Source organism: Agelaius tricolor, unplaced genomic scaffold (genome assembly GCF_023055355.1).
Source record: "Agelaius tricolor isolate 1412-34295 unplaced genomic scaffold, bAgeTri1.0.p SCAF_31, whole genome shotgun sequence".
Lineage (NCBI taxonomy): Eukaryota > Metazoa > Chordata > Aves > Passeriformes > Icteridae > Agelaius > Agelaius tricolor.
The window spans coordinates 3,879,105-3,907,040 of record NW_027269291.1 but is presented as its reverse complement, the minus strand read 5'-3'; the positions used below and the strand labels follow the sequence as shown (position 1 = coordinate 3,907,040).

Sequence of the window (27,936 nt, the reverse complement as noted above, 5' to 3'; positions counted from 1 at the left end):
TTCTTCTCCTCTTCTCTTTTTTCTCTTCCCTTCCTTTCCTGTCACCACTACTCAATGCCAGCCTAGTGGGACCTGCTGGCTTCCTTCCCTTGGCAGCCCAGGACATCTGACAGCCCTGCTGCATATTCGTGGCTGCCCTTGGGCGCCCTCTCTGAGCCTTCTTCTCCACTTCTTTTGACTCAATAAAGTTCCTGTTGCATTCAAAGCTCGCCCTCTGATTCCTCCTTCTTTATCGGACAACTCCGTCAGTTTGCTTACTGGAAAAAGGGTGGAGGAAGCACAGTGTTGCAACTCCTGCAGTGCAATTTTGTTTGTTACCTTTGCCTTGAAAGTGGCAAAGATATCCTCTCTCTGTGAGATAGGTGAGGCATAGAAACAACATGTCCAGGAAGGCTTTAGATTCCTCAGCCCTGCATGGGTGCAACACCAGTCTGGACACAGCTTGGAGCAAGTGGGTGGTTTAAACACAACTGGTTTAGTGAGTGCCCACCTGTTGAGGAAAGGAGAATGGGAAAGAAATGGTTTTGAAGTTGCTTTCCAGCCCAAACCATTGCCAATGAAATCTGCTTTCTCAGAGGCATCAGCAGTGGGACAAATGTGCTCAGTGCTGGGCAGCGCTGAGTCCCCTTTGGACACAGCTGGAGCTGACTCAGTCACAGCTGGCTGGAGCCACTGGACTCTTCTCACAGAGCCCATTCCTGCAGCCTTAGGTACAAAGTGAGCCATCATGAGCAACCATGACACAGGAGGAAGCCCTGCTTCCTGGGAAATTGCCAGCGCTCACTTCTCAATGGAAGGAGGCCAATCCCTGATTTTCTTTCCCAGTGTACTTGTGCTTGCATAAACTTTCATTTTAGCTTTGGAAAACTGCCTTCTCTCAAACTTCAAGTAGATATCAGTTTGGTTTTCTCTTGTCTTTCTGCCTCAGAAAGGGGATTGACAGAGCAGCTTGCTGGGCACCATCCATCCAGCCAAGGACCACCGAGCACAGCTCGGAGTCCAGCCCAGGGCAAGAGCAGGAACGAGCTGCAGAAGCAGCCATGGAGTGCTGACCAAAGGGAGATGCAATAGAGAGGGAACAAGACCACAAAGAACACCTTCTGTCCCCTATCCATTCCCAAAATGGGCCAGGAAAACAGGCTGCACGTGAAAACTCATGGGATGTCACAAAGGGATGCGGGAGAGATGGGCCGGGATAGAGGAAGAATGAGAGTGATGCCCTGAGAGCTTTGCCACAAAGAAACCCACAGGAATGACACAGGTTCAGGTCATGAGCCAGCATGGAATGCCACCAGACCATGGTGCTGCCTCCTCCGACGTGTTTATATCCTGGAAGTTCTTGGATCTCTCATTGCTGGCACTAGAAGGATTCTTTAGATAGGCACGCACAGGGCAGAAGCCAGGAAATAGAGGCTGCAGTGCAGGAAATCAGGCCACAGCCCCTACCATTAACTGGGATGGTGCACATTTGACATGAGCTGGTCACAAAATTATGGCTTCCACAAAGGTGCCTGTGAGCCTGAGGCAGGGCAGGTCTGCTATAAAAGGCAGCCCAAGTCTCTGCTCTCTCATCCACTTCTCTCACCTCCTTCTCCTCTTCAGGAATCAGGTGAGTGGGAAGACTCTCCTCCTCCTCCTGCTGCTGCTGCTGCTTCAAGAGCAGCTCTTGCCTGGCTGGAGGTCTCAGCTGAGAGGGGCTACAAGAGCCCAGGGCTGGGAGCTGCTTGTGCTGGGAGAGGGCAGGGGAGAGAAGGTCTTGTGCAGACAGAGAGCGAGGCTGGGACTAGGCTGAGGTGGCTCCTGGGCTTTGAGCTGGGCACTGCAATGTGGGCCAGGAGGTGCCTGGGCTGCAGGGTGTTTGGGTGCAGTGCTGCTTCTCACGTGTCCTCACTTTGTGCTTCTCCCTGCCCTCTGTGCCAGGTGCACCTGTGATCCCCAGCCATGTCCTGCTGCAGGCCCTGTGACCCTTGCTGCCAGCCCTGTGGGCCCTGCCCGCTGGCCAGCAGCTGCAATGAGTGCTGTGTCAGGCAGTGCCAGAGCTCCCACGTTGTCATTGAACCCTCCCCTGTGCTGGTGACCCTGCCTGGGCCCATCCTCAGCTCCTTCCCCCAGAACACCGCCGTGGGATCCTCCACCTCTGCTGCTGTTGGCAACATCCTCAGCTCTGGCGGAGTGCCCATCAGCTCTGGGGGCTTTGACATCTCCTGCATCACCAACTGCTATGGCAGCAGTTGTTGTCGCCCCTGCTAAAGCTGCTGCAGACATCCTCAGGCAAGAACCTCCACAACCTCTGAACATGGAGCTGCACTGAAGATGGATCTTTGGAACAATGGATTTGTCCCCTTCATTTACTCCTGTTATCTTCCACTCTCTTCCCTTCCCTGCCTTTCCTGTCTGCACCACCCAATGTCAGCCCAGTGGGGCCTGTTTGCCTCCCTCCATCCCTCTGCAGGCCAGGCAAATGGACACCCCCACTGTCCCCCTGTGTCTACTCCTGGTGTCCTCTTTGTGCTACCTCCTTCTCTTCCTTTGACTCAATAAAGTTCTTTTGCATCCAAACCTGGCCCTCTACTTTCTCCTTCCGTGTTTGGGAACTCTTCCATTCAGCGCAAGGCTAAATCTGGAGGAAGCCGAGGGTGGATGCTCCGTGGTGGCCTTTGCTTTGTGGCTTTTCTATTGTAGCTCCCAAACAAATCCCTGGCTTCCCCAAAATAGTGATCATCAGGAGAAGATGATGTCAAATGGTGACAGAGAATGGGAAAGACCAGTGCCTGGGGATATTCCACAACCTCCTCTCGCCACACACCTCCCTCACATTAGTCTTTTGCTCAGCTTCTAAGTTCACAGGCAGAGCTGAATGGTTGCACAGGATCAAGTGAGCACGACAATGGAACCAAAAGCAAAAGTATCCTCGCACCATGTTGAAGGCTGCCACTGTTTCCTCTTCTGGATTTGAGAGAGCACAAACTCCCCCATATTCCGGCATTCACCTCCCAGACACGGATAACAGTTTCTCTCCACATCCCTCAATTTCATTGACAGCATCATTTTCCCACAGCTCCTGGAATATGGGGCAAAGGCCTCTGTGGTCAGGGGACTCCCCCATCCCCACAGAGCCACTCAAACCCTGTCATATCAACCCTTCTCCATGAGTCGGGAACAAGGACCCTGGGCAACAGCTGAGGGCCCCAAGGCTGCCTGGAGGTGGCAACAAAGGCATGGCCTGGGATTGGGATTGTCTTTGAGAGATGTGGGTGCTGTGGCCCTGTCCAGGCTCCTGCAGAGAAGGAACTGGGGGCTGAGTGTGTGTCAGGGGCTGGCACTGCTGGGCAGGGAAGGCCCTAGAGGCCGTGCAATGGCTGGGCTGAGAGCTCAGCTCAGGCCCAGCTTGCACACACAGCCAGGGCACTGACACACTGCCAGCCTGGCCAGGTGTGCTCAGAGATGAGCCCAGAGCACAGAGCCCAGCACACGGGCACAGGCACACGGCCAGGGGGGTGCACACAAGGGCCCTGCCCTGTGCCCAACCATCCCCGTGCAGGCCAGAGGCTCTCAGGGGCTGTTCCCAGCAGGGCACAAGCACAGGCATGTGCAGACACTGGCACACACTGGGGCCACAGCCACACTGCCACACACATGATTGTGGGGGAGCACATGGGGCAGAGGCCTGAGGAAGGGATGGGACTGAGGAGATGCTGGGGAGCTCCCAGCCAGAGCAGATTCTGGCAACACCAAGCAGGACAGAAGCTCAGGCAGCACTGCTACAGGAGTCTCATGCACTGTGAAGGACGAGGAGGAAGGCAAAGAGGTTTTACCTCAAAGGCAAGGCATGAAGGACAGCGATTGGCTGATGAGCCAAAGCCTGGAGGGCTGGGAGAAGATGAGGCACTTCCAGTCAGCAGGAACATGAAATGTCCCAAAGAATGCCTCAGGCAGCCATCACCTCCTTCCTTGTGATCCTTTCTGCACCTAGTTCATGTCTCTTACCCACACGGACACATCCTTGGCCCCAGGAATCATGGAATCTTGCATACCAGCACTCAGAAGAAGTGTCCCTGAGGGATTGGGAATGAGGTAAGCCAGGAAATGCAAAGTCATGGTAGAGGGAAAATCCAACTCATGCCATTCCATTCCCAGAGATCTTTCCATTCATTTGGGATCATGCAGGAATATCGTCACCTACACAGCACAAACTGTGGGCCCTGAGGCACTGTGGGGCCAGGATAAAAGGCAGCCCAACTGGGGGCTCTCTCCACCACTCCTGTCACCTCCTGCTCCTTGGGAACCAGGTGAGTTGGAAGCCCCTTTCTCCTGCACCCTGTGCATGGCAGCATTGACCTTTGTGGCCCTTGTTGCTGCTCCTTGTCCTTCTGGGGCTGTTCTGTAATGGTGCTGGTGTGGGCAGAGGGGAGAGCGTGTGTTCTGTGCAGAGGCTGGGGCTGGGCTGAGGTGCTGATTTTCCTCCAGGTTAGGCAGGAGCAGAGCTGGGCCTGGCTGAGCTGGGAAGGAGCGTGCTGGGCTGAGGCAAAGGATGCCCAGGTTGGGGCTGGCCAGGCTGGAGCTGTGCAGGCAGCAGGGGCCTTGTGCTGCTGGGGGTGCCTTGCGGGCTGTGTCTGAGGCGTGCGTGTGCTCTGCTTCCTCCCTGCCCTCTGTGCCAGGTGCAGCGCCAGGCTCCAGACATGTCCTGCTCTGAGAAGTGCCAGCAGTGCCGGCCCTGTGAGCCTTGCTGCCAGTCCTGTGGGCCCTGCCCGCTGGCCAGCAGCTGCAATGAGTGCTGTGTCAGGCAGTGCCAGAGCTCCCACGTTGTCATTCAGCCGCCTGCTGTGCTGGTGACCCTGCCTGGGCCCATCCTCAGCTCCTTCCCCCAGAACACCGCCGTGGGATCCTCCACCTCTGCTGCTGTTGGCAGCATCCTCAGCTCTGAGGGAGTGCCCATCAGCTCTGGCGGCTTTGACATCTCCTGCATCACCAACTGCTATGGTGGCAGCAGATGCTGTCGTCCCTGCTAAAGATGGTGCCGCCAACCTCCTCAGGCCAGAACCTCCAAGAACTCGGATCATGGTGATGGAATGATGGCAGAACTTAACACATTGGGGTTTAGGCCATCAGAGAATTGCTTCCTTCTTCTCCTCTTCTCTTTTTTCTCTTCCCTTCCTTTCCTGTCACCACTACTCAATGCCAGCCTAGTGGGACCTGCTGGCTTCCTTCCCTTGGCAGCCCAGGACATCTGACAGCCCTGCTGCATATTCGTGGCTGCCCTTGGGCGCCCTCTCTGAGCCTTCTTCTCCACTTCTTTTGACTCAATAAAGTTCCTGTTGCATTCAAAGCTCGCCCTCTGATTCCTCCTTCTTTATCGGACAACTCCGTCAGTTTGCTTACTGGAAAAAGGGTGGAGGAAGCACAGTGTTGCAACTCCTGCAGTGCAATTTTGTTTGTTACCTTTGCCTTGAAAGTGGCAAAGATATCCTCTCTCTGTGAGATAGGTGAGGCATAGAAACAACATGTCCAGGAAGGCTTTAGATTCCTCAGCCCTGCATGGGTGCAACACCAGTCTGGACACAGCTTGGAGCAAGTGGGTGGTTTAAACACAACTGGTTTAGTGAGTGCCCACCTGTTGAGGAAAGGAGAATGGGAAAGAAATGGTTTTGAAGTTGCTTTCCAGCCCAAACCATTGCCAATGAAATCTGCTTTCTCAGAGGCATCCGCAGTGGGACAAATGTGCTCAGTGCTGGGCAGCGCTGAGTCCCCTTTGGACACAGCTGGAGCTGACTCAGTCACAGCTGGCTGGAGCCACTGGACTCTTCTCACAGAGCCCATTCCTGCAGCCTTAGGTACAAAGTGAGCCATCATGAGCAACCATGACACAGGAGGAAGCCCTGCTTCCTGGGAAATTGCCAGCGCTCACTTCTCAATGGAAGGAGGCCAATCCCTGATTTTCTTTCCCAGTGTACTTGTGCTTGCATAAACTTTCATTTTAGCTTTGGAAAACTGCCTTCTCTCAAACTTCAAGTAGATATCAGTTTGGTTTTCTCTTGTCTTTCTGCCTGAGAAAGGGGATTGACAGAGCAGCTTGCTGGGCACCATCCATCCAGCCAAGGACCACCGAGCACAGCTCGGAGTCCAGCCCAGGGCAAGAGCAGGAATGAGCTGCAGAAGCAGCCATGGAGTGCTGACCAAAGGGAGATGCAATAGAGAGGGAACAAGACCACAAAGAACACCTTCTGTCCCCTATCCATTCCCAAAATGGGCCAGGAAAACAGGCTGCACGTGAAAACTCATGGGATGTCACAAAGGGATGCGGGAGAGATGGGCCGGGATAGAGGAAGAATGAGAGTGATGCCCTGAGAGCTTTGCCACAAAGAAACCCACAGGAATGACACAGGTTCAGGTCATGAGCCAGCATGGAATGCCACCAGACCATGGTGCTGCCTCCTCCGACGTGTTTATATCCTGGAAGTTCTTGGATCTCTCATTGCTGGCACTAGAAGGATTCTTTAGATAGGCACGCACAGGGCAGAAGCCAGGAAATAGAGGCTGCAGTGCAGGAAATCAGGCCACAGCCCCTACCATTAACTGGGATGGTGCACATTTGACATGAGCTGGTCACAAAATTATGGCTTCCACAAAGGTGCCTGTGAGCCTGAGGCAGGGCAGGTCTGCTATAAAAGGCAGCCCAAGTCTCTGCTCTCTCATCCACTTCTCTCACCTCCTTCTCCTCTTCAGGAATCAGGTGAGTGGGAAGACTCTCCTCCTCCTCCTGCTGCTGCTGCTGCTTCAAGAGCAGCTCTTGCCTGGCTGGAGGTCTCAGCTGAGAGGGGCTACAAGAGCCCAGGGCTGGGAGCTGCTTGTGCTGGGAGAGGGCAGGGGAGAGAAGGTCTTGTGCAGACAGAGAGCGAGGCTGGGACTAGGCTGAGGTGGCTCCTGGGCTTTGAGCTGGGCACTGCAATGTGGGCCAGGAGGTGCCTGGGCTGCAGGGTGTTTGGGTGCAGTGCTGCTTCTCACGTGTCCTCACTTTGTGCTTCTCCCTGCCCTCTGTGCCAGGTGCACCTGTGATCCCCAGCCATGTCCTGCTGCAGGCCCTGTGACCCTTGCTGCCAGCCCTGTGGGCCCTGCCCGCTGGCCAGCAGCTGCAATGAGTGCTGTGTCAGGCAGTGCCAGAGCTCCCACGTTGTCATTGAACCCTCCCCTGTGCTGGTGACCCTGCCTGGGCCCATCCTCAGCTCCTTCCCCCAGAACACCGCCGTGGGATCCTCCACCTCTGCTGCTGTTGGCAACATCCTCAGCTCTGGCGGAGTGCCCATCAGCTCTGGGGGCTTTGACATCTCCTGCATCACCAACTGCTTTGGCAACAGTTGTTGTCGCCCCTGCTAAAGCTGCTGCAGACATCCTCAGGCAAGAACCTCCACAACCTCTGAACATGGAGCTGCACTGAAGATGGATCTTTGGAACAATGGATTTGTCCCCTTCATTTACTCCTGTTATCTTCCACTCTCTTCCCTTCCCTGCCTTTCCTGTCTGCACCACCCAATGTCAGCCCAGTGGGGCCTGTTTGCCTCCCTCCATCCCTCTGCAGGCCAGGCAAATGGACACCCCCACTGTCCCCCTGTGTCTACTCCTGGTGTCCTCTTTGTGCTACCTCCTTCTCTTCCTTTGACTCAATAAAGTTCTTTTGCATCCAAACCTGGCCCTCTACTTTCTCCTTCCGTGTTTGGGAACTCTTCCATTCAGCGCAAGGCTAAATCTGGAGGAAGCCGAGGGTGGATGCTCCGTGGTGGCCTTTGCTTTGTGGCTTTTCTATTGTAGCTCCCAAACAAATCCCTGGCTTCCCCAAAATAGTGATCATCAGGAGAAGATGATGTCAAATGGTGACAGAGAATGGGAAAGACCAGTGCCTGGGGATATTCCACAACCTCCTCTCGCCACACACCTCCCTCACATTAGTCTTTTGCTCAGCTTCTAAGTTCACAGGCAGAGCTGAATGGTTGCACAGGATCAAGTGAGCACGACAATGGAACCAAAAGCAAAAGTATCCTCGCACCATGTTGAAGGCTGCCACTGTTTCCTCTTCTGGATTTGAGAGAGCACAAACTCCCCCATATTCCGGCATTCACCTCCCAGACACGGATAACAGTTTCTCTCCACATCCCTCAATTTCATTGACAGCATCATTTTCCCACAGCTCCTGGAATATGGGGCAAAGGCCTCTGTGGTCAGGGGACTCCCCCATCCCCACAGAGCCACTCAAACCCTGTCATATCAACCCTTCTCCATGAGTCGGGAACAAGGACCCTGGGCAACAGCTGAGGGCCCCAAGGCTGCCTGGAGGTGGCAACAAAGGCATGGCCTGGGATTGGGATTGTCTTTGAGAGATGTGGGTGCTGTGGCCCTGTCCAGGCTCCTGCAGAGAAGGAACTGGGGGCTGAGTGTGTGTCAGGGGCTGGCACTGCTGGGCAGGGAAGGCCCTAGAGGCCGTGCAATGGCTGGGCTGAGAGCTCAGCTCAGGCCCAGCTTGCACACACAGCCAGGGCACTGACACACTGCCAGCCTGGCCAGGTGTGCTCAGAGATGAGCCCAGAGCACAGAGCCCAGCACACGGGCACAGGCACACGGCCAGGGGGGTGCACACAAGGGCCCTGCCCTGTGCCCAACCATCCCCGTGCAGGCCAGAGGCTCTCAGGGGCTGTTCCCAGCAGGGCACAAGCACAGGCATGTGCAGACACTGGCACACACTGGGGCCACAGCCACACTGCCACACACATGATTGTGGGGGAGCACATGGGGCAGAGGCCTGAGGAAGGGATGGGACTGAGGAGATGCTGGGGAGCTCCCAGCCAGAGCAGATTCTGGCAACACCAAGCAGGACAGAAGCTCAGGCAGCACTGCTACAGGAGTCTCATGCACTGTGAAGGACGAGGAGGAAGGCAAAGAGGTTTTACCTCAAAGGCAAGGCATGAAGGACAGCGGTTGGCTGATGAGCCAAAGCCTGGAGGGCTGGGAGAAGATGAGGCACTTCCAGTCAGCAGGAACATGAAATGTCCCAAAGAATGCCTCAGGCAGCCATCACCTCCTTCCTTGTGATCCTTTCTGCACCTAGTTCATGTCTCTTACCCACACGGACACATCCTTGGCCCCAGGAATCATGGAATCTTGCATACCAGCACTCAGAAGAAGTGTCCCTGAGGGATTGGGAATGAGGTAAGCCAGGAAATGCAAAGTCATGGTAGAGGGAAAATCCAACTCATGCCATTCCATTCCCAGAGATCTTTCCATTCATTTGGGATCATGCAGGAATATCGTCACCTACACAGCACAAACTGTGGGCCCTGAGGCACTGTGGGGCCAGGATAAAAGGCAGCCCAACTGGGGGCTCTCTCCACCACTCCTGTCACCTCCTGCTCCTTAGGAACCAGGTGAGTTGGAAGCCCCTTTCTCCTGCACCCTGTGCATGGCAGCATTGACCTTTGTGGCCCTTGTTGCTGCTCCTTGTCCTTCTGGGGCTGTTCTGCAATGGTGCTGGTGTGGGCAGAGGGGAGAGCGTGTGTTCTGTGCAGAGGCTGGGGCTGGGCTGAGGTGCTGATTTTCCTCCAGGTTAGGCAGGAGCAGAGCTGGGCCTGGCTGAGCTGGGAAGGAGCGTGCTGGGCTGAGGCAAAGGATGCCCAGGTTGGGGCTGGCCAGGCTGGAGCTGTGCAGGCAGCAGGGGCCTTGTGCTGCTGGGGGTGCCTTGCGGGCTGTGTCTGAGGCGTGCGTGTGCTCTGCTTCCTCCCTGCCCTCTGTGCCAGGTGCAGCGCCAGGCTCCAGACATGTCCTGCTCTGAGAAGTGCCAGCAGTGCCGGCCCTGTGAGCCTTGCTGCCAGTCCTGTGGGCCCTGCCCGCTGGCCAGCAGCTGCAATGAGTGCTGTGTCAGGCAGTGCCAGAGCTCCCACGTTGTCATTCAGCCGCCTGCTGTGCTGGTGACCCTGCCTGGGCCCATCCTCAGCTCCTTCCCCCAGAACACCGCCGTGGGATCCTCCACCTCTGCTGCTGTTGGCAGCATCCTCAGCTCTGAGGGAGTGCCCATCAGCTCTGGCGGCTTTGACATCTCCTGCATCACCAACTGCTATGGTGGCAGCAGATGCTGTCGTCCCTGCTAAAGATGGTGCCGCCAACCTCCTCAGGCCAGAACCTCCAAGAACTCGGATCATGGTGATGGAATGATGGCAGAACTTAACACATTGGGGTTTAGGCCATCAGAGAATTGCTTCCTTCTTCTCCTCTTCTCTTTTTTCTCTTCCCTTCCTTTCCTGTCACCACTACTCAATGCCAGCCTAGTGGGACCTGCTGGCTTCCTTCCCTTGGCAGCCCAGGACATCTGACAGCCCTGCTGCATATTCGTGGCTGCCCTTGGGCGCCCTCTCTGAGCCTTCTTCTCCACTTCTTTTGACTCAATAAAGTTCCTGTTGCATTCAAAGCTCGCCCTCTGATTCCTCCTTCTTTATCGGACAACTCCGTCAGTTTGCTTACTGGAAAAAGGGTGGAGGAAGCACAGTGTTGCAACTCCTGCAGTGCAATTTTGTTTGTTACCTTTGCCTTGAAAGTGGCAAAGATATCCTCTCTCTGTGAGATAGGTGAGGCATAGAAACAACATGTCCAGGAAGGCTTTAGATTCCTCAGCCCTGCATGGGTGCAACACCAGTCTGGACACAGCTTGGAGCAAGTGGGTGGTTTAAACACAACTGGTTTAGTGAGTGCCCACCTGTTGAGGAAAGGAGAATGGGAAAGAAATGGTTTTGAAGTTGCTTTCCAGCCCAAACCATTGCCAATGAAATCTGCTTTCTCAGAGGCATCCGCAGTGGGACAAATGTGCTCAGTGCTGGGCAGCGCTGAGTCCCCTTTGGACACAGCTGGAGCTGACTCAGTCACAGCTGGCTGGAGCCACTGGACTCTTCTCACAGAGCCCATTCCTGCAGCCTTAGGTACAAAGTGAGCCATCATGAGCAACCATGACACAGGAGGAAGCCCTGCTTCCTGGGAAATTGCCAGCGCTCACTTCTCAATGGAAGGAGGCCAATCCCTGATTTTCTTTCCCAGTGTACTTGTGCTTGCATAAACTTTCATTTTAGCTTTGGAAAACTGCCTTCTCTCAAACTTCAAGTAGATATCAGTTTGGTTTTCTCTTGTCTTTCTGCCTGAGAAAGGGGATTGACAGAGCAGCTTGCTGGGCACCATCCATCCAGCCAAGGGCCACCGAGCACAGCTCGGAGTCCAGCCCAGGGCAAGAGGGGGAATGAGCTGCAGAGGCAGCCATGGAGTGCTGACCAAAGGGAGATGCAATAGAGAGGGAACAAGACCACAAAGAACACCTTCTGTCCCCTATCCATTCCCAAAATGGGCCAGGAAAACAGGCTGCACGTGAAAACTCATGGGATGTCACAAAGGGATGCGGGAGAGATGGGCCGGGATAGAGGAAGAATGAGAGTGATGCCCTGAGAGCTTTGCCACAAAGAAACCCACAGGAATGACACAGGTTCAGGTCATGAGCCTGCATGGAATGCCACCAGACCATGGTGCTGCCTCCTCCGACGTGTTTATATCCTGGAAGTTCTTGGATCTCTCATTGCTGGCACTAGAAGGATTCTTTAGATAGGCACGCACAGGGCAGAAGCCAGGAAATAGAGGCTGCAGTGCAGGAAATCAGGCCACAGCCCCTACCATTAACTGGGATGGTGCACATTTGACATGAGCTGGTCACAAAATTATGGCTTCCACAAAGGTGCCTGTGAGCCTGAGGCAGGGCAGGTCTGCTATAAAAGGCAGCCCAAGTCTCTGCTCTCTCATCCACTTCTCTCACCTCCTTCTCCTCTTCAGGAATCAGGTGAGTGGGAAGACTCTCCTCCTCCTCCTGCTGCTGCTGCTGCTTCAAGAGCAGCTCTTGCCTGGCTGGAGGTCTCAGCTGAGAGGGGCTACAAGAGCCCAGGGCTGGGAGCTGCTTGTGCTGGGAGAGGGCAGGGGAGAGAAGGTCTTGTGCAGACAGAGAGCGAGGCTGGGACTTGGCTGAGGTGGCTCCTGGGCTTTGAGCTGGGCACTGCAATGTGGGCCAGGAGGTGCCTGGGCTGCAGGGTGTTTGGGTGCAGTGCTGCTTCTCACGTGTCCTCACTTTGTGCTTCTCCCTGCCCTCTGTGCCAGGTGCACCTGTGAGCCCCAGCCATGTCCTGCTGCAGGCCCTGTGACCCTTGCTGCCAGCCCTGTGGGCCCTGCCCGCTGGCCAGCAGCTGCAATGAGTGCTGTGTCAGGCAGTGCCAGAGCTCCCACGTTGTCATTGAACCCTCCCCTGTGCTGGTGACCCTGCCTGGGCCCATCCTCAGCTCCTTCCCCCAGAACACCGCCGTGGGATCCTCCACCTCTGCTGCTGTTGGCAACATCCTCAGCTCTGGCGGAGTGCCCATCAGCTCTGGGGGCTTTGACATCTCCTGCATCACCAACTGCTATGGCAGCAGTTGTTGTCGCCCCTGCTAAAGCTGCTGCAGACATCCTCAGGCAAGAACCTCCACAACCTCTGAACATGGAGCTGCACTGAAGATGGATCTTTGGAACAATGGATTTGTCCCCTTCATTTACTCCTGTTATCTTCCACTCTCTTCCCTTCCCTGCCTTTCCTGTCTGCACCACCCAATGTCAGCCCAGTGGGGCCTGTTTGCCTCCCTCCATCCCTCTGCAGGCCAGGCAAATGGACACCCCCACTGTCCCCCTGTGTCTACTCCTGGTGTCCTCTTTGTGCTACCTCCTTCTCTTCCTTTGACTCAATAAAGTTCTTTTGCATCCAAACCTGGCCCTCTACTTTCTCCTTCCGTGTTTGGGAACTCTTCCATTCAGCGCAAGGCTAAATCTGGAGGAAGCCGAGGGTGGATGCTCCGTGGTGGCCTTTGCTTTGTGGCTTTTCTATTGTAGCTCCCAAACAAATCCCTGGCTTCCCCAAAATAGTGATCATCAGGAGAAGATGATGTCAAATGGTGACAGAGAATGGGAAAGACCAGTGCCTGGGGATATTCCACAACCTCCTCTCGCCACACACCTCCCTCACATTAGTCTTTTGCTCAGCTTCTAAGTTCACAGGCAGAGCTGAATGGTTGCACAGGATCAAGTGAGCACGACAATGGAACCAAAAGCAAAAGTATCCTCGCACCATGTTGAAGGCTGCCACTGTTTCCTCTTCTGGATTTGAGAGAGCACAAACTCCCCCATATTCCGGCATTCACCTCCCAGACACGGATAACAGTTTCTCTCCACATCCCTCAATTTCATTGACAGCATCATTTTCCCACAGCTCCTGGAATATGGGGCAAAGGCCTCTGTGGTCAGGGGACTCCCCCATCCCCACAGAGCCACTCAAACCCTGTCATATCAACCCTTCTCCATGAGTCGGGAACAAGGACCCTGGGCAACAGCTGAGGGCCCCAAGGCTGCCTGGAGGTGGCAACAAAGGCATGGCCTGGGATTGGGATTGTCTTTGAGAGATGTGGGTGCTGTGGCCCTGTCCAGTCTCCTGCAGAGAAGGAACTGGGGGCTGAGTGTGTGTCAGGGGCTGGCACTGCTGGGCAGGGAAGGCCCTAGAGGCCGTGCAATGGCTGGGCTGAGAGCTCAGCTCAGGCCCAGCTTGCACACACAGCCAGGGCACTGACACACTGCCAGCCTGGCCAGGTGTGCTCAGAGATGAGCCCAGAGCACAGAGCCCAGCACACGGGCACAGGCACACGGCCAGGGGGGTGCACACAAGGGCCCTGCCCTGTGCCCAACCATCCCCGTGCAGGCCAGAGGCTCTCAGGGGCTGTTCCCAGCAGGGCACAAGCACAGGCATGTGCAGACACTGGCACACACTGGGGCCACAGCCACACTGCCACACACATGATTGTGGGGGAGCACATGGGGCAGAGGCCTGAGGAAGGGATGGGACTGAGGAGATGCTGGGGAGCTCCCAGCCAGAGCAGATTCTGGCAACACCAAGCAGGACAGAAGCTCAGGCAGCACTGCTACAGGAGTCTCATGCACTGTGAAGGACGAGGAGGAAGGCAAAGAGGTTTTACCTCAAAGGCAAGGCATGAAGGACAGCGATTGGCTGATGAGCCAAAGCCTGGAGGGCTGGGAGAAGATGAGGCACTTCCAGTCAGCAGGAACATGAAATGTCCCAAAGAATGCCTCAGGCAGCCATCACCTCCTTCCTTGTGATCCTTTCTGCACCTAGTTCATGTCTCTTACCCACACGGACACATCCTTGGCCCCAGGAATCATGGAATCTTGCATACCAGCACTCAGAAGAAGTGTCCCTGAGGGATTGGGAATGAGGTAAGCCAGGAAATGCAAAGTCATGGTAGAGGGAAAATCCAACTCATGCCATTCCATTCCCAGAGATCTTTCCATTCATTTGGGATCATGCAGGAATATCGTCACCTACACAGCACAAACTGTGGGCCCTGAGGCACTGTGGGGCCAGGATAAAAGGCAGCCCAACTGGGGGCTCTCTCCACCACTCCTGTCACCTCCTGCTCCTTGGGAACCAGGTGAGTTGGAAGCCCCTTTCTCCTGCACCCTGTGCATGGCAGCATTGACCTTTGTGGCCCTTGTTGCTGCTCCTTGTCCTTCTGGGGCTGTTCTGCAATGGTGCTGGTGTGGGCAGAGGGGAGAGCGTGTGTTCTGTGCAGAGGCTGGGGCTGGGCTGAGGTGCTGATTTTCCTCCAGGTTAGGCAGGAGCAGAGCTGGGCCTGGCTGAGCTGGGAAGGAGCGTGCTGGGCTGAGGCAAAGGATGCCCAGGTTGGGGCTGGCCAGGCTGGAGCTGTGCAGGCAGCAGGGGCCTTGTGCTGCTGGGGGTGCCTTGCGGGCTGTGTCTGAGGCGTGCGTGTGCTCTGCTTCCTCCCTGCCCTCTGTGCCAGGTGCAGCGCCAGGCTCCAGACATGTCCTGCTCTGAGAAGTGCCAGCAGTGCCGGCCCTGTGAGCCTTGCTGCCAGTCCTGTGGGCCCTGCCCGCTGGCCAGCAGCTGCAATGAGTGCTGTGTCAGGCAGTGCCAGAGCTCCCACGTTGTCATTCAGCCGCCTGCTGTGCTGGTGACCCTGCCTGGGCCCATCCTCAGCTCCTTCCCCCAGAACACCGCCGTGGGATCCTCCACCTCTGCTGCTGTTGGCAGCATCCTCAGCTCTGAGGGAGTGCCCATCAGCTCTGGCGGCTTTGACATCTCCTGCATCACCAACTGCTATGGTGGCAGCAGATGCTGTCGTCCCTGCTAAAGATGGTGCCGCCAACCTCCTCAGGCCAGAACCTCCAAGAACTCGGATCATGGTGATGGAATGATGGCAGAACTTAACACATTGGGGTTTAGGCCATCAGAGAATTGCTTCCTTCTTCTCCTCTTCTCTTTTTTCTCTTCCCTTCCTTTCCTGTCACCACTACTCAATGCCAGCCTAGTGGGACCTGCTGGCTTCCTTCCCTTGGCAGCCCAGGACATCTGACAGCCCTGCTGCATATTCGTGGCTGCCCTTGGGCGCCCTCTCTGAGCCTTCTTCTCCACTTCTTTTGACTCAATAAAGTTCCTGTTGCATTCAAAGCTCGCCCTCTGATTCCTCCTTCTTTATCGGACAACTCCGTCAGTTTGCTTACTGGAAAAAGGGTGGAGGAAGCACAGTGTTGCAACTCCTGCAGTGCAATTTTGTTTGTTACCTTTGCCTTGAAAGTGGCAAAGATATCCTCTCTCTGTGAGATAGGTGAGGCATAGAAACAACATGTCCAGGAAGGCTTTAGATTCCTCAGCCCTGCATGGGTGCAACACCAGTCTGGACACAGCTTGGAGCAAGTGGGTGGTTTAAACACAACTGGTTTAGTGAGTGCCCACCTGTTGAGGAAAGGAGAATGGGAAAGAAATGGTTTTGAAGTTGCTTTCCAGCCCAAACCATTGCCAATGAAATCTGCTTTCTCAGAGGCATCCGCAGTGGGACAAATGTGCTCAGTGCTGGGCAGCGCTGAGTCCCCTTTGGACACAGCTGGAGCTGACTCAGTCACAGCTGGCTGGAGCCACTGGACTCTTCTCACAGAGCCCATTCCTGCAGCCTTAGGTACAAAGTGAGCCATCATGAGCAACCATGACACAGGAGGAAGCCCTGCTTCCTGGGAAATTGCCAGCGCTCACTTCTCAATGGAAGGAGGCCAATCCCTGATTTTCTTTCCCAGTGTACTTGTGCTTGCATAAACTTTCATTTTAGCTTTGGAAAACTGCCTTCTCTCAAACTTCAAGTAGATATCAGTTTGGTTTTCTCTTGTCTTTCTGCCTGAGAAAGGGGATTGACAGAGCAGCTTGCTGGGCACCATCCATCCAGCCAAGGACCACCGAGCACAGCTCGGAGTCCAGCCCAGGGCAAGAGCGGGAATGAGCTGCAGAAGCAGCCATGGAGTGCTGACCAAAGGGAGATGCAATAGAGAGGGAACAAGACCACAAAGAACACCTTCTGTCCCCTATCCATTCCCAAAATGGGCCAGGAAAACAGGCTGCACGTGAAAACTCATGGGATGTCACAAAGGGATGCGGGAGAGATGGGCCGGGATAGAGGAAGAATGAGAGTGATGCCCTGAGAGCTTTGCCACAAAGAAACCCACAGGAATGACACAGGTTCAGGTCATGAGCCAGCATGGAATGCCACCAGACCATGGTGCTGCCTCCTCCGACGTGTTTATATCCTGGAAGTTCTTGGATCTCTCATTGCTGGCACTAGAAGGATTCTTTAGATAGGCACGCACAGGGCAGAAGCCAGGAAATAGAGGCTGCAGTGCAGGAAATCAGGCCACAGCCCCTACCATTAACTGGGATGGTGCACATTTGACATGAGCTGGTCACAAAATTATGGCTTCCACAAAGGTGCCTGTGAGCCTGAGGCAGGGCAGGTCTGCTATAAAAGGCAGCCCAAGTCTCTGCTCTCTCATCCACTTCTCTCACCTCCTTCTCCTCTTCAGGAATCAGGTGAGTGGGAAGACTCTCCTCCTCCTCCTGCTGCTGCTGCTGCTTCAAGAGCAGCTCTTGCCTGGCTGGAGGTCTCAGCTGAGAGGGGCTACAAGAGCCCAGGGCTGGGAGCTGCTTGTGCTGGGAGAGGGCAGGGGAGAGAAGGTCTTGTGCAGACAGAGAACGAGGCTGGGACTTGGCTGAGGTGGCTCCTGGGCTTTGAGCTGGGCACTGCAATGTGGGCCAGGAGGTGCCTGGGCTGCAGGGTGTTTGGGTGCAGTGCTGCTTCTCACGTGTCCTCACTTTGTGCTTCTCCCTGCCCTCTGTGCCAGGTGCACCTGTGATCCCCAGCCATGTCCTGCTGCAGGCCCTGTGACCCTTGCTGCCAGCCCTGTGGGCCCTGCCCGCTGGCCAGCAGCTGCAATGAGTGCTGTGTCAGGCAGTGCCAGAGCTCCCACGTTGTCATTGAACCCTCCCCTGTGCTGGTGACCCTGCCTGGGCCCATCCTCAGCTCCTTCCCCCAGAACACTGCCGTGGGATCCTCCACCTCGGCTGCTGTTGGCAACATCCTCAGCTCTGGCGGAGTGCCCATCAGCTCTGGGGGCTTTGACATCTCCTGCATCACCAACTGCTATGGCAGCAGTTGTTGTCGCCCCTGCTAAAGCTGCTGGTGACATCCTCAGGCAAGAACCTCCACAACCTCTGAACATGGAGCTGCACTGAAGATGGATCTTTGGAACAATGGATTTGTCCCCTTCATTTACTCCTGTTATCTTCCACTCTCTTCCCTTCCCTGCCTTTCCTGTCTGCACCACCCAATGTCAGCCCAGTGGGGCCTGTTTGCCTCCCTCCATCCCTCTGCAGGCCAGGCAAATGGACACCCCCACTGTCCCCCTGTGTCTACTCCTGGTGTCCTCTTTGTGCTACCTCCTTCTCTTCCTTTGACTCAATAAAGTTCTTTTGCATCCAAACCTGGCCCTCTACTTTCTCCTTCCGTGTTTGGGAACTCTTCCATTCAGCGCAAAGCTAAACCTGGAGGAAGCCGAGGGTGGATGCTCCGTGGTGGCCTTTGCTTTGTGGCTTTTCTATTGTAGCTCCCAAACAAATCCCCAATAATGATCATCAGGAGAAGATGATGTCAAATGGTGAACGAGAATGGGAACCAGCAGTGCCTGGGGATATTCCACAACCTCCTCTCGCCAGACACCTCCCTCACATTAGTCTTTTGCTCAGCTTCTAAGTTCACAGGCAGAGCTGAATGGTTGCACAGGATCAAGTGAGCACGACAATGGAACCAAAACCAAAAGTATCCTCGCACCATGTTGAAGGCTGCCACTGTTTCCTCTTCTGGATTTGAGAGAGCACAAACTCCCCCATATTCCAGCAATCACCTCCCAGACATGGATAACAGTTTCTCTCCACATCCCTCAATTTCATTGACAGCATCATTTTCCCACAGCTCCTGGAATATGGGGCAAAGGCCTCTGTGGTCAGGGGACTCCCCCATCCCCACAGAGCCACTCAAACCCTGTCATATCAACCCTTCTCCATGAGTCAGGAGAAAGGAGACTGGGCAACAGCAGAGGGCCCCAAGGCTGCCTGGAGGTGGCATCAAAGGCATGGCCTGGGTTTGGGATTGCCCTTGAGAGATGTGGATGCCTTGGCCCTGTCTAGGCTCCTGTAGAGAAGGAACTGGGGGCTGAGTGTTTGTCAATGGCTGGCACCGGCTGGATCCTCCACCTCTGCTGCTTTTGGCAGCATCCTCAGCTCTGAAAGGGTTCCCATCAACCCAGGGGGCTTTTACATCTCCTGCATCACCAGCTGCCACAATTGCAGCTGGAGATGCCCATCTTACTAAAGACTCCAGTGAAAGACCAGACAAGGAGCTGAGATGATGATTCCAGACTCCTAACAAGGATATTGTGTGGCCATGGCTGAACATGTGCCTCCTGTTCTTCAAAGGGAAAGTTCTTCAGAATGGTCCTGCCTAGACACTCTGAAAACATGGTCCATGCTTCTAAGTCCTTTCCACTGCTTTCTCCTTTCCCACTTTTTCCTTTTTTATTTATTTTCTGCTTTTTTCAGCTTTGATTCTTATCCTTGATCCTTGACTAGCCTAGGGCAGATTTCCCTCACTTCTCCCTCTGTTGGGACCTGCTTGGGTTTTCCATGCTGAGTTTTTTCACTCTTGCCTCCTCTCCAAAATTTATATTTCTCTGTAGACTCTTTAAAATCTCCTGCATTCCAGCTTCTGGCTGTGTGTGTGTTTTGGGCTGGTTTTACTATGATTAGTCTATTCCCTTATCATCTGCTCCATGCCCCAGAAGTGGTTGCTTCATCTCAAAGGTGGGTCCCAGGGGAGGGAGGGGCATTCAGTCCTTTGGCAGGCTTTTTCAAGCCTCACTCCCCAAGTGTCAGGAGTGCTGGGCAGTCTGATTTTTTCCCTTGGTCTGCTTGTTTTTCTGTTAGTTTAGGCAAGAAGGTTTTTTTTCCCTTCCTGCTTCATCTGCTGTGGAGGACCAAACCCAGGGATTCACCAGGTTCCCATCTGTTTCCCCAAGAAGCTGCATGAAGCTTCGGAACTTTTTTCCCCCGAGACAGGAGCCATTGCCATCTTTCTCCTCACCACGTGGCAGGCTGTTGTGTTTTTTTTTTCTTTGCCTGGCATTTTGGGTTTTTTTCCTGGTGGGGAGAGGGGAAGGGATGGGAGGAGCAAGGTCTGACAGTTGAATATCTAACATTTATTTACTTTTTCCCATGCTGTGTGGGCACTCTGTCAATAAATGGTTGGGGTTTTCTTCACTTTCATTCACTAGCATTCATTTCTCATTTGTGTCATTTGCGGAAAATGATTGCTGGAACTATTTTTTTAGACTAAATACTCATTCCAGAGTGTTTTTCACCTAAACTTGCCTCTAAACTGAGACAGTGTGGTCCTTTCCTGTCTGGATCCTCATTAAACATGTCCTGCAAGAAAGGGTGCACCACAAGCACAAAAGCCAAATGACAGCATTGCCCACTGTCCTCTGAGAGGAACAGTGGGAGAAAGAGATTTGCTTCTGCTGGCACACACAGAAATCGGAAAAATGCTGCGTAAATGAAAAATACTAAAGACACTTCTCATTACCATAATTGTTACAGAACAACAGAGACCTTAACTAGCTTTCAGACACACCCAGCTGCTGTCTCACTCTCCATCCTTTATGGGTCATGGGAAAGTAACTTGAAAAAGGTTGTGAGTTAAGGTAAAAACAGTGGGATTACTCATCATCACCAGCAGAGGAAAAAACAGGCTTGACTTGGAGAACATTCACCCTATTGTGAGAAACAGGGGGAAAAAAGCACTAAAATGCCTTTACTCCATCCCCACCTCTTTTTCTTTCTTTTCCTCTTCTTTGTTCCTGGTTCTTCTATTTCCACCACCCTTAAGGAGCACAGTTGGATGCAGAATGGAGGGTTACAGTTGGAATGCAACAGTTTCTTTCTGTGCAATACTGCCGGACCTGCATAAGAAAATGAAGCAGAAATTCATCAGTTTGTCCCAAGTCACATTTTCCTGTCCCAAGGCATGATTGCTAGGCCCTGAGATTCAGTTTTTTGCAGGGGCGGATATAGAAAACCTGGGCTAGAAAACCCAGGGAGTTTGACTCAAAGCTGTTGACTCCTCCAGAGAAACTCTCCTTCATCTCACAGTGGAGCAATACATGAACATGGTGCCTCCAGTTGAAGACATACTTGTAGGAAGATCTCAACCAGGTTGCTGAGCTGTAGAAGTGCATCTTGCATTGGCCCTGACATGAGGAGGCTGTGTCCCATCTTGGTCACCAGCAACACTGCACCAGAAAGGATTGATTCAGGGATAACAGCCTGCTGAGGCCAGAACAATTTATTGGCCTTTCTCCCTGAATATAAAGCAAGAAAGGAAGGGTGCAGGAGGTGCAGGCTGTGTTTCAGTTCCCTGGACACTTCTCTGTAAGGCCAAAGGCTGCACCATTCAGCTGTAAATTGGCTCATTCTACAAGTGCAACAGGCAGCACTGCGGGGCTCAAGGGCTCACCAGGGGAGAGTCCTCTGGCCATGACCTGCACATGCTCCCAGGATGAGGGTTCCCGAGCTCAGACAGACACATGAGGGCTTACAGATATTTGCATGGAGCCAAACAATATTCTGCATGCTCAAATAAGGCCAAGAAGCATCACCAGCTAGGAAGTCTGCTGTGGACATACAGCATGTCCCCTCACATGGGAGTCCTTGGGCACGTGGAAGTGAAGCACAAGAGTGATGCCCATTTCCTGACAACTTGGACAAAAATAAACACACAGGAATGACATGAGTGAAAATTACCTGACTATATGGGATGCCACTGGCCCTTGATCAGAGTCTTCTGCCTGTGCTGACATCTTTCTGCCCTAGAAATTATAGAACCTCTCACCCCAACACTTAGAGAAGTAGCAATTCATATAGGAAAGCATGAGGAATTAGCCAGGAAATGAAAAGGCAGCAGTACAGGAAAACAGGACAGCCCATACAATTACCTGGACTGGTGCATATTTCACATGACGTGGTCAGAAAATTATTAGTTCTACTAAGTGTCTCAGGCAGGAGGCAGTGCAGGACTGCTATAAAAGGCAGCCCAAGTCTCTGCTCTCCCATCCACTTCTCTCACCTCCTTCTCCTCTTCAGGAATCAGGTGAGTGGGAAGCCTCTTCTCCTCCTCCTGCTTCAAGAGCAGCTCTTGCCTGGCTGGAGGTCTCAGCTGAGAGGGGCTACAAGAGCCCAGGGCCGGGAGCTGCTTCTGCAGGGAGAGGGCAGGGGAGAGAAGGTCTTGTGCAGACAGAGGCTGGGACTTGGCTGAGGTGGCTCCTGGGCTTTGAGCTGGGCACTGCAATGTGGGCCAGGAGGTGCCTGGGCTGCAGGGTGTTTGGGTGCAGTGCTGCTTCTCACGTGTCCTCACTTTGTGCTTCTCCCTGCCCTCTGTGCCAGGTGCACCTGTGACCCTGAGCCATGTCCTGCTGCAAGCCCTGTGACCCTTGCTGCCAGCCCTGTGGGCCCTGCCCGCTGGCCAGCAGCTGCAATGAGTGCTGTGTCAGGCAGTGCCAGAGCTCCCACGTTGTCATTGAACCCTCCCCTGTGCTGGTGACCCTGCCTGGGCCCATCCTCAGCTCCTTCCCCCAGAACACCGCCGTGGGATCCTCCACCTCTGCTGCTGTTGGCAACATCCTCAGCTCTGGCGGAGTGCCCATCAGCTCTGGGGGCTTTGACATCTCCTGCATCACCAACTGCTATGGTGGCAGCAGGTGCCGTCCCTGCTAAAGCTGCTGGCAATGTCTTCTGGCAACAACGCCCAAGACTTCAAAGCATGGTTTTGGGCAGGAAATAGAGCTTCAGAAAATTGTATTTAGAGCTTTGGACCATCGCTCCCTTGTTCTATTCTCCTCTCCATTTCTGTCCTGCAATACCCAGGGCAGTCTAGTGTGGACCTGCCGTCTTTCCTACCTTTGCAGAGCAGTGCAAAGAACACCACATGGGAGCTCCACCTTAGTGGCTGCTCCAGGTACTCTCTGTGAGCCATCTCCTTTTCTTCTTTCAACTTATTAAAACTGTGTTGCATTCAAGCCTTGGTCTCTGTGTTCTCTGTTGTTCTGGGGCAACTCCTCCAGGTGGCCCAAAAAAAGCGGGGGAGAATTCAATGTTTGGTGCTCGCTGCAGTGGATTCTCTTTGGTTCCCTTTTCTCTTGGAGCTAATGAAGAACATCCCTGGCTACTCGGCAGCCAAAGGCCATCATGGGGACTTTGGCTCCAAAGGAGTGGGAATGGGAATGAACAACAATTGGGGACAGCCCACAACTCATCTGTATCTATCCTTCCTTCATTGCCTGGCCTAGGGCCTTCGGCCAGCCCTCCTGGCAACAAGGAGATGAAATCCAAACCTCACACAGTCCCTCAGCACTCGGCAGGGCCCAGCTGCTGCCCAGACACACAGGGCTGAGGGGACCGCACCTCTGGGCACAGCCAGCAGGGGCGCTGCTGGCTCCGGGCCAGGCAGGGCGCATGCAATGATTCCCCCATGGCAGCAGAGGGCGCCGTGGTGCGAGCTCAGGGGTCAAGAGCTAATGGCGGCTTGAACAAGATGGGAAGGGATGGAAGAAAGGCTTGGCTTTGCAAAGCCCGAGGGGCAGATGATCCAAATGCCCCATCCGGACCCCCAGGAGCAACAAGATGGAATGGCAGGAATGAGTAATAGTTCCTGGGTGATGGATGAGCTCTATCAGAAGCTCTGCAGCGTTATCTGGAACTGCGGGATGTCTCGCCAGGCTGGGGCTGCAGGGCTACAGTGCAGCAAAACTCAGAGCATTGCTGAAGAAGTAGCAGTGCTCCAGCAGTGGAATCCTGGCTCCAGGCAGTGCAAGGAAAGGCTGGGTGGAGATACCAAACACCTGAACATATAGTGAAAAGTCCCTCTTTAACTGATGTAGAGTGTTAACAAGGTCCCAGTACAAAGCCTGCACTTACATGCAGAGCTCCATGCACTGTAGAAGAAAGGCAGCAGGACATGGAACCCCGCAGTGGTGACAAATTCTCCCCACAGCGCTGCAGTCTCTCTACCATCCGAAAGCTGAGAGAGAGTGAGTGAGCCAGGGTCTGCACCCAACCACATATTCCCTGTCCTAATGTCTTGGCATCTCTGTCCTCCAGTTGGAAACCCGCAGACAGGAGAAGTGCAGCCAAATTCCCTCCTCCCCTGAGCTTGGGCACTTCTTTTCTCTTTCTTAAGTTACGCAGTCATTAATGGTTCCTAGCAAATTATGGGAAAAAATTCTTGGAGAAAAAAGAATGAAACAAAAAGATTCTAACCCTCCACTGCTTCTAGAGGAAAGGGAAGAGCACTCAGCTGTGCTATGTATTTAGAATCAACTGTCCTATAGCTCACAGAAGTGCAACAGCTGAATATGGGTGGTTTTGGTCGAAGAACCATTTGCTGGGAGGTTTCAGCCCTGCTCAGTCAGCTCCAGGATGCTGAGATGTGGAAAATCATCTGCCATTGGCCTGGACAGGAGGAGCCTGTGTCCCACCCTGGCCACCAGAAACGTTCCACCAGAAGGGGATCCACTGAATGATAACAACCTGCAGAAGTGGGCAGACCGCCTGGTATTTCTCCCTCTCCATAAAATAAGAAATGGAGAGTGCAGGAGGCAGAGGCTGATTTCAGTGCTCATTTCTCTGCCACCTTCAAGCCACAACCATTCAGTGTTAGATTCCATACAAAGTGCCATTCCTGATGGCAAAGGAAACATCTTTCTCTCTGAGATCATGACCACTCCAGGGAAGAGCCCTGCTGCTCTGACCTGCACATACCCTCAGGAGGGTCACCCAAGCACAGAATGATGTACGTATGCTCAAAAACACAAGCATAGAATAATGCAAAGATCTGTATGGCCTCAGAGAGTCAGCAAAGAGTCAGGAACAGACAGAAAAGATGTGCAGTTCTGGGAACTCTGCTTGGGAGATATCGGGGACAAGTGTGGCAGATAATTACTCAGCAATCTTTGAGAAGGATCAGGCCCCATACAACTCCTGGTATTCCCACAGGACCCACAGAGAGTGCGCAGAAAAACAATGAGCCAAATGAGGCCAACACAATTTTTCTCTGAGCACTGTTTGAGTAGCAACAGGGTCCAACCCTACATGCAGATGCAGACCTGTGTGCAACAGTGAGTGACCATCACAGAGTGATGGGATAAAACAACAGAAAATGATGTGTCATGATACCTCACATGGCAGTCTGTGGGCAAGAAGCATGAGACTGACGCCCATTTCCTGACAACTTGGACAAAACCAAACCCACAGGAATCACACAGGGGAACATATCTGTCCACAGGGGATGCTGCCAGCTGATGATCTGAGGATTCCAAATGCACCCAGCATTGGTTTTGCCCGGGAAACCCTTGAATCTCTCATTTCAGCACTTAGAGAAATGACTCTTCATGTAGGAAAGAACAGAGAATTAGCCAAGAAATGAAAAGGCAGCAGTACAGGAAACCAGGACAGAATCCCTACCATTAACTGGGATGGTGCACATTTGCCATGTACTGGTCAGAAAATTATGACTTCCACTACAGTGCCTGTGGGCCTGAGGCAGGTCAGGACTGCTATAAAAGGCAGCCCAAGTCTCTGCTCTCTCAGCCACTTCTCTCACCTCCTTCTCCTCTTCAGGAATCAGGTGAGTGGGAAGCCTCTTCTCCTCCTCCTCCTGCTGCTGCTGCTTCAAGAGCAGTTCTTGTCTGGCTAGAGGTCTCAGCTGAGAGGGGCTACAAGAGCCCAGGGCTGGGAGCTGTTTGTGCTGCGAATGGGCAGGGGAGAGAAGGTCTTGTGCAGACAGAGAGCGAGGCTGGGACTTGGCTGAGGTGGCTCCTGGGCTTTGAGCTGGGCACTGCAATGTGGGCCAGGAGGAGCCTGGGCTGCAGGGTGTTTGGGTGCAGTGCTACTTCTCACGTGTCCTCACTTTGTGCTTCTCCCTGCCCTCTGTGCCAGGTGCACCTGTGAGCCCGAGCCATGTCCTGCTGCAGGCCCTGTGACCCTTGCTGCCAGCCCTGTGGGCCCTGCCCGCTGGCCAGCAGCTGCAATGAGTGCTGTGTCAGGCAGTGCCAGAGCTCCCACGTTGTCATTGAGCCGCCTGCTGTGCTGGTGACCCTGCCTGGACCCATCCTCAGCTCCTCCCCACAGAACACCGCCGTGGGATCCTCCACCTCTGCTGCTGTTGGCAACATCCTCAGCTCTGGCGGAGTGCCCATCAGCTCTGGGGGCTTTGACATCTCCTGCATCACCAACTGCTATGGTGGCAGCAGGTGCCGTCCCTGCTAAAGCTGCTGGCAATGTCTTCTGGCAACAACGCCCAAGCCTTCAAAGCATGGTTTTGTGCAGGAAATAGAGCTTCAGAAAATTGTATTTAGAGCTTTGGACCATCGCTCCCTTGTTCTATTCTCCTCTCCTTTTCTCCCCTAGGCAGTCTAATGTGGACAGGCCATCCTTCCTAGCTCTGCAGAGCAGTGCAAAGAACATCACATGGGAGCTCCATCTTAGTGGCTGCTCCAGGTACTCTCTGTGTGCCATCTCCTTTTCTTCTTTCAACTTATTAAAACTGTGTTGCATTCAAGCCTTGGTCTCCGTGTTGTTTGTTTTTCTGGGGCAATTCCTCCAGGTGGCCCAATAAAAAGGGGAGTGAATGCAGTGTTTGGGGCTTGCTGCACGTATTTTTTTTTTTTGTGCCCTTTTCCTTTGGAGCTGATGAAGAAAATCCCTGGCTACTTGGCAGCCAAAGGCCATCATGGGGACTTTGGCTCCAAAGCAGTGAAGTTGGGAACTAACAATACTTGGGGAGAGTCCACCACTCATCTCTTCCCATCCTTCCTTCATTGCCTGGCCTGCCTTCTGTGGCCAGTACACATATGAGCAAGGAGATGAGATCCAAACCTCACACAGTCCCTCAGCACTCGGCAGGGCCCAGCACCAGCTGCTGCCCAGACACACAGGGCTGAGGGGACCGCACCTCCGCGCACAGCCAGCAGGGGCACTGCTGGCTCCGGGCCGGGCACGATGCGTGCGATGATTTCCCCATAACAGCAGAGGGCACTGTGGCGCAAGCTCAGGGGTCAAGTGGTAATGGCGGCTTGACCATGGCAGGAAGGGATGGAAGAAAGTCTTTGCTTGATAAACCTGTGGCGCTGCTGATACCCGTGTCCCATCTGGACTCCTAGGATGAGCAAGCTGGATCAGGAGGAGCAAGCAAAAATCCGATGTGGTGGATGAGATGTATCAGAAGCTCTGCAGCTGTAGCTGGAACTGCAGGATATCTCAACAGACAGGGGCTGCGGGGCTACAGTGCAGCAAAATCCAGAGCAGTTCCAAAAAAGCAGCAGGGGCCCAACAGTGGCATCCTGGCTTCAAGCATTGCAAGGAAAGGCAGGGTATGGATACTGAGCACCTGAACATATGGTGAAAAGTCCCTCGTTTACTATGGTAGATTGTTAACAAGGTCTTAGTGCAACAGCTGCACTTACGAGCAGAACTCCACTCACAGTGGAAAAAAGGCAGCAGGAGACAGAAACCCATAGTGGTGATGAATCCTCCCCACCGCACTGCAGCCTCTATCCCCTCCTAAAGTGGAGAAAGGAAGAGAGCCAGGGGTGCACCGAGGCCCATTTCCCTGTCCTGATGTCTCGGCATCTCTGGCCTCCAGGAGAAACCCTCAGATACAAGAAGTGCAGAGTAGAGTGGGAGGAGAGATGCCCTCCTCCCCTGAGCTTGGCTACTTCTTTTCTCTTTCTTAGGTAACCAAACATTAATGATTCCTAGCAAATTATGCGACAAAACTACTGAAGGAAAAAGCATGACACAAAAAGATTCTGACCCTCAAAAGCACTAAAGGGAAGGGAAGGGCACTCAGCTATGCTATGTGGGTAGATCCAACTGTGTTATATCTCACAAGAGAGAAAGCATTCAATATGGGTTCCTTTGGTCCAAGAACCATGTAGAAATGCATCTGGCATGGGACTGGAGAGGAGGAACCTCTGTCCCACCCTGGCTACCAGCAACGTTACACCAGAAGGGGATCCACTGACTGATAACAACCTGCAGAAGTGGGCAGACCGCCTGGTGTTTCTCCCTCTCCACAAAACAAGAAATGGTGAGTGCAGGAAGCAGAGGCTGATTTCAGTGCTCATTTCTCTGCCACCTTCAAGCCACAACCATTCAGTGTTAGATTCCATACAAAGTGCCATTCCTGATGGCAAAGGAAACATCTTTCTCTCTGAGATCATGACCACTCCAGGGAAGAGCCCTACCGCTCTGACCTGCACATGCCCTCAAGGGGGGTCATCCAAGCACAGAATGGTGCACGTGTGCTCAAAAACACAAGCATAGAATAATGCAAAGATCTGTATGGCCCCAGACAGTCAGCAAAGAGTCAGGAACAGACAGAAAAGATG

At 53.7% G+C, this 27,936-nt stretch overlaps 3 protein-coding genes and 6 pseudogenes across 3 annotated transcripts; all 9 read left to right on the top strand.

Annotated features, from left to right (window-relative positions):
* Nucleotides 1-1,473: 1,473 nt before the first annotated feature.
* On the top strand, nucleotides 1,474-2,250 carry LOC139601466 (feather keratin Cos1-2-like; annotated as a pseudogene).
* A 2,429-nt stretch (nucleotides 2,251-4,679) lies between these two features.
* Nucleotides 4,680-5,009, top strand: LOC139601553 (feather keratin Cos2-2-like). The gene has a single exon (XM_071450676.1). It carries the CDS (start codon nucleotides 4,680-4,682, stop codon nucleotides 5,007-5,009), a length of 330 nt encoding a protein of 109 aa, XP_071306777.1.
* A 1,585-nt stretch (nucleotides 5,010-6,594) lies between these two features.
* On the top strand, nucleotides 6,595-7,371 carry LOC139601465 (feather keratin Cos1-2-like; annotated as a pseudogene).
* Nucleotides 7,372-9,800: 2,429 nt separating this feature from the next.
* Nucleotides 9,801-10,130, top strand: LOC139601552 (feather keratin Cos2-2-like). The gene has a single exon (XM_071450675.1). It carries the CDS (start codon nucleotides 9,801-9,803, stop codon nucleotides 10,128-10,130), a length of 330 nt encoding a protein of 109 aa, XP_071306776.1.
* Nucleotides 10,131-11,715: 1,585 nt separating this feature from the next.
* Nucleotides 11,716-12,492, top strand: LOC139601452 (feather keratin Cos1-2-like; annotated as a pseudogene).
* A 2,429-nt stretch (nucleotides 12,493-14,921) lies between these two features.
* On the top strand, nucleotides 14,922-15,251 carry LOC139601551 (feather keratin Cos2-2-like). Its single transcript, XM_071450674.1, has one exon. It carries the CDS (start codon nucleotides 14,922-14,924, stop codon nucleotides 15,249-15,251), a length of 330 nt encoding a protein of 109 aa, XP_071306775.1.
* Nucleotides 15,252-16,836: 1,585 nt separating this feature from the next.
* Nucleotides 16,837-17,613, top strand: LOC139601443 (feather keratin Cos1-2-like; annotated as a pseudogene).
* Nucleotides 17,614-21,507: 3,894 nt separating this feature from the next.
* LOC139601442 (feather keratin Cos1-2-like) lies at nucleotides 21,508-22,264 on the top strand (annotated as a pseudogene).
* A 2,772-nt stretch (nucleotides 22,265-25,036) lies between these two features.
* On the top strand, nucleotides 25,037-25,813 carry LOC139601614 (feather keratin Cos2-2-like; annotated as a pseudogene).
* Nucleotides 25,814-27,936: the final 2,123 nt, after the last annotated feature.

Coding starts and splice junctions, on each gene's coding strand:
- LOC139601551 (XM_071450674.1), top strand. CDS start 14,922: ATGTCCTGCTCTGAGAAGTGCCAGCAGTGCCGGCCCTGTGAGCCTTGC.
- LOC139601552 (XM_071450675.1), top strand. CDS start 9,801: ATGTCCTGCTCTGAGAAGTGCCAGCAGTGCCGGCCCTGTGAGCCTTGC.
- LOC139601553 (XM_071450676.1), top strand. CDS start 4,680: ATGTCCTGCTCTGAGAAGTGCCAGCAGTGCCGGCCCTGTGAGCCTTGC.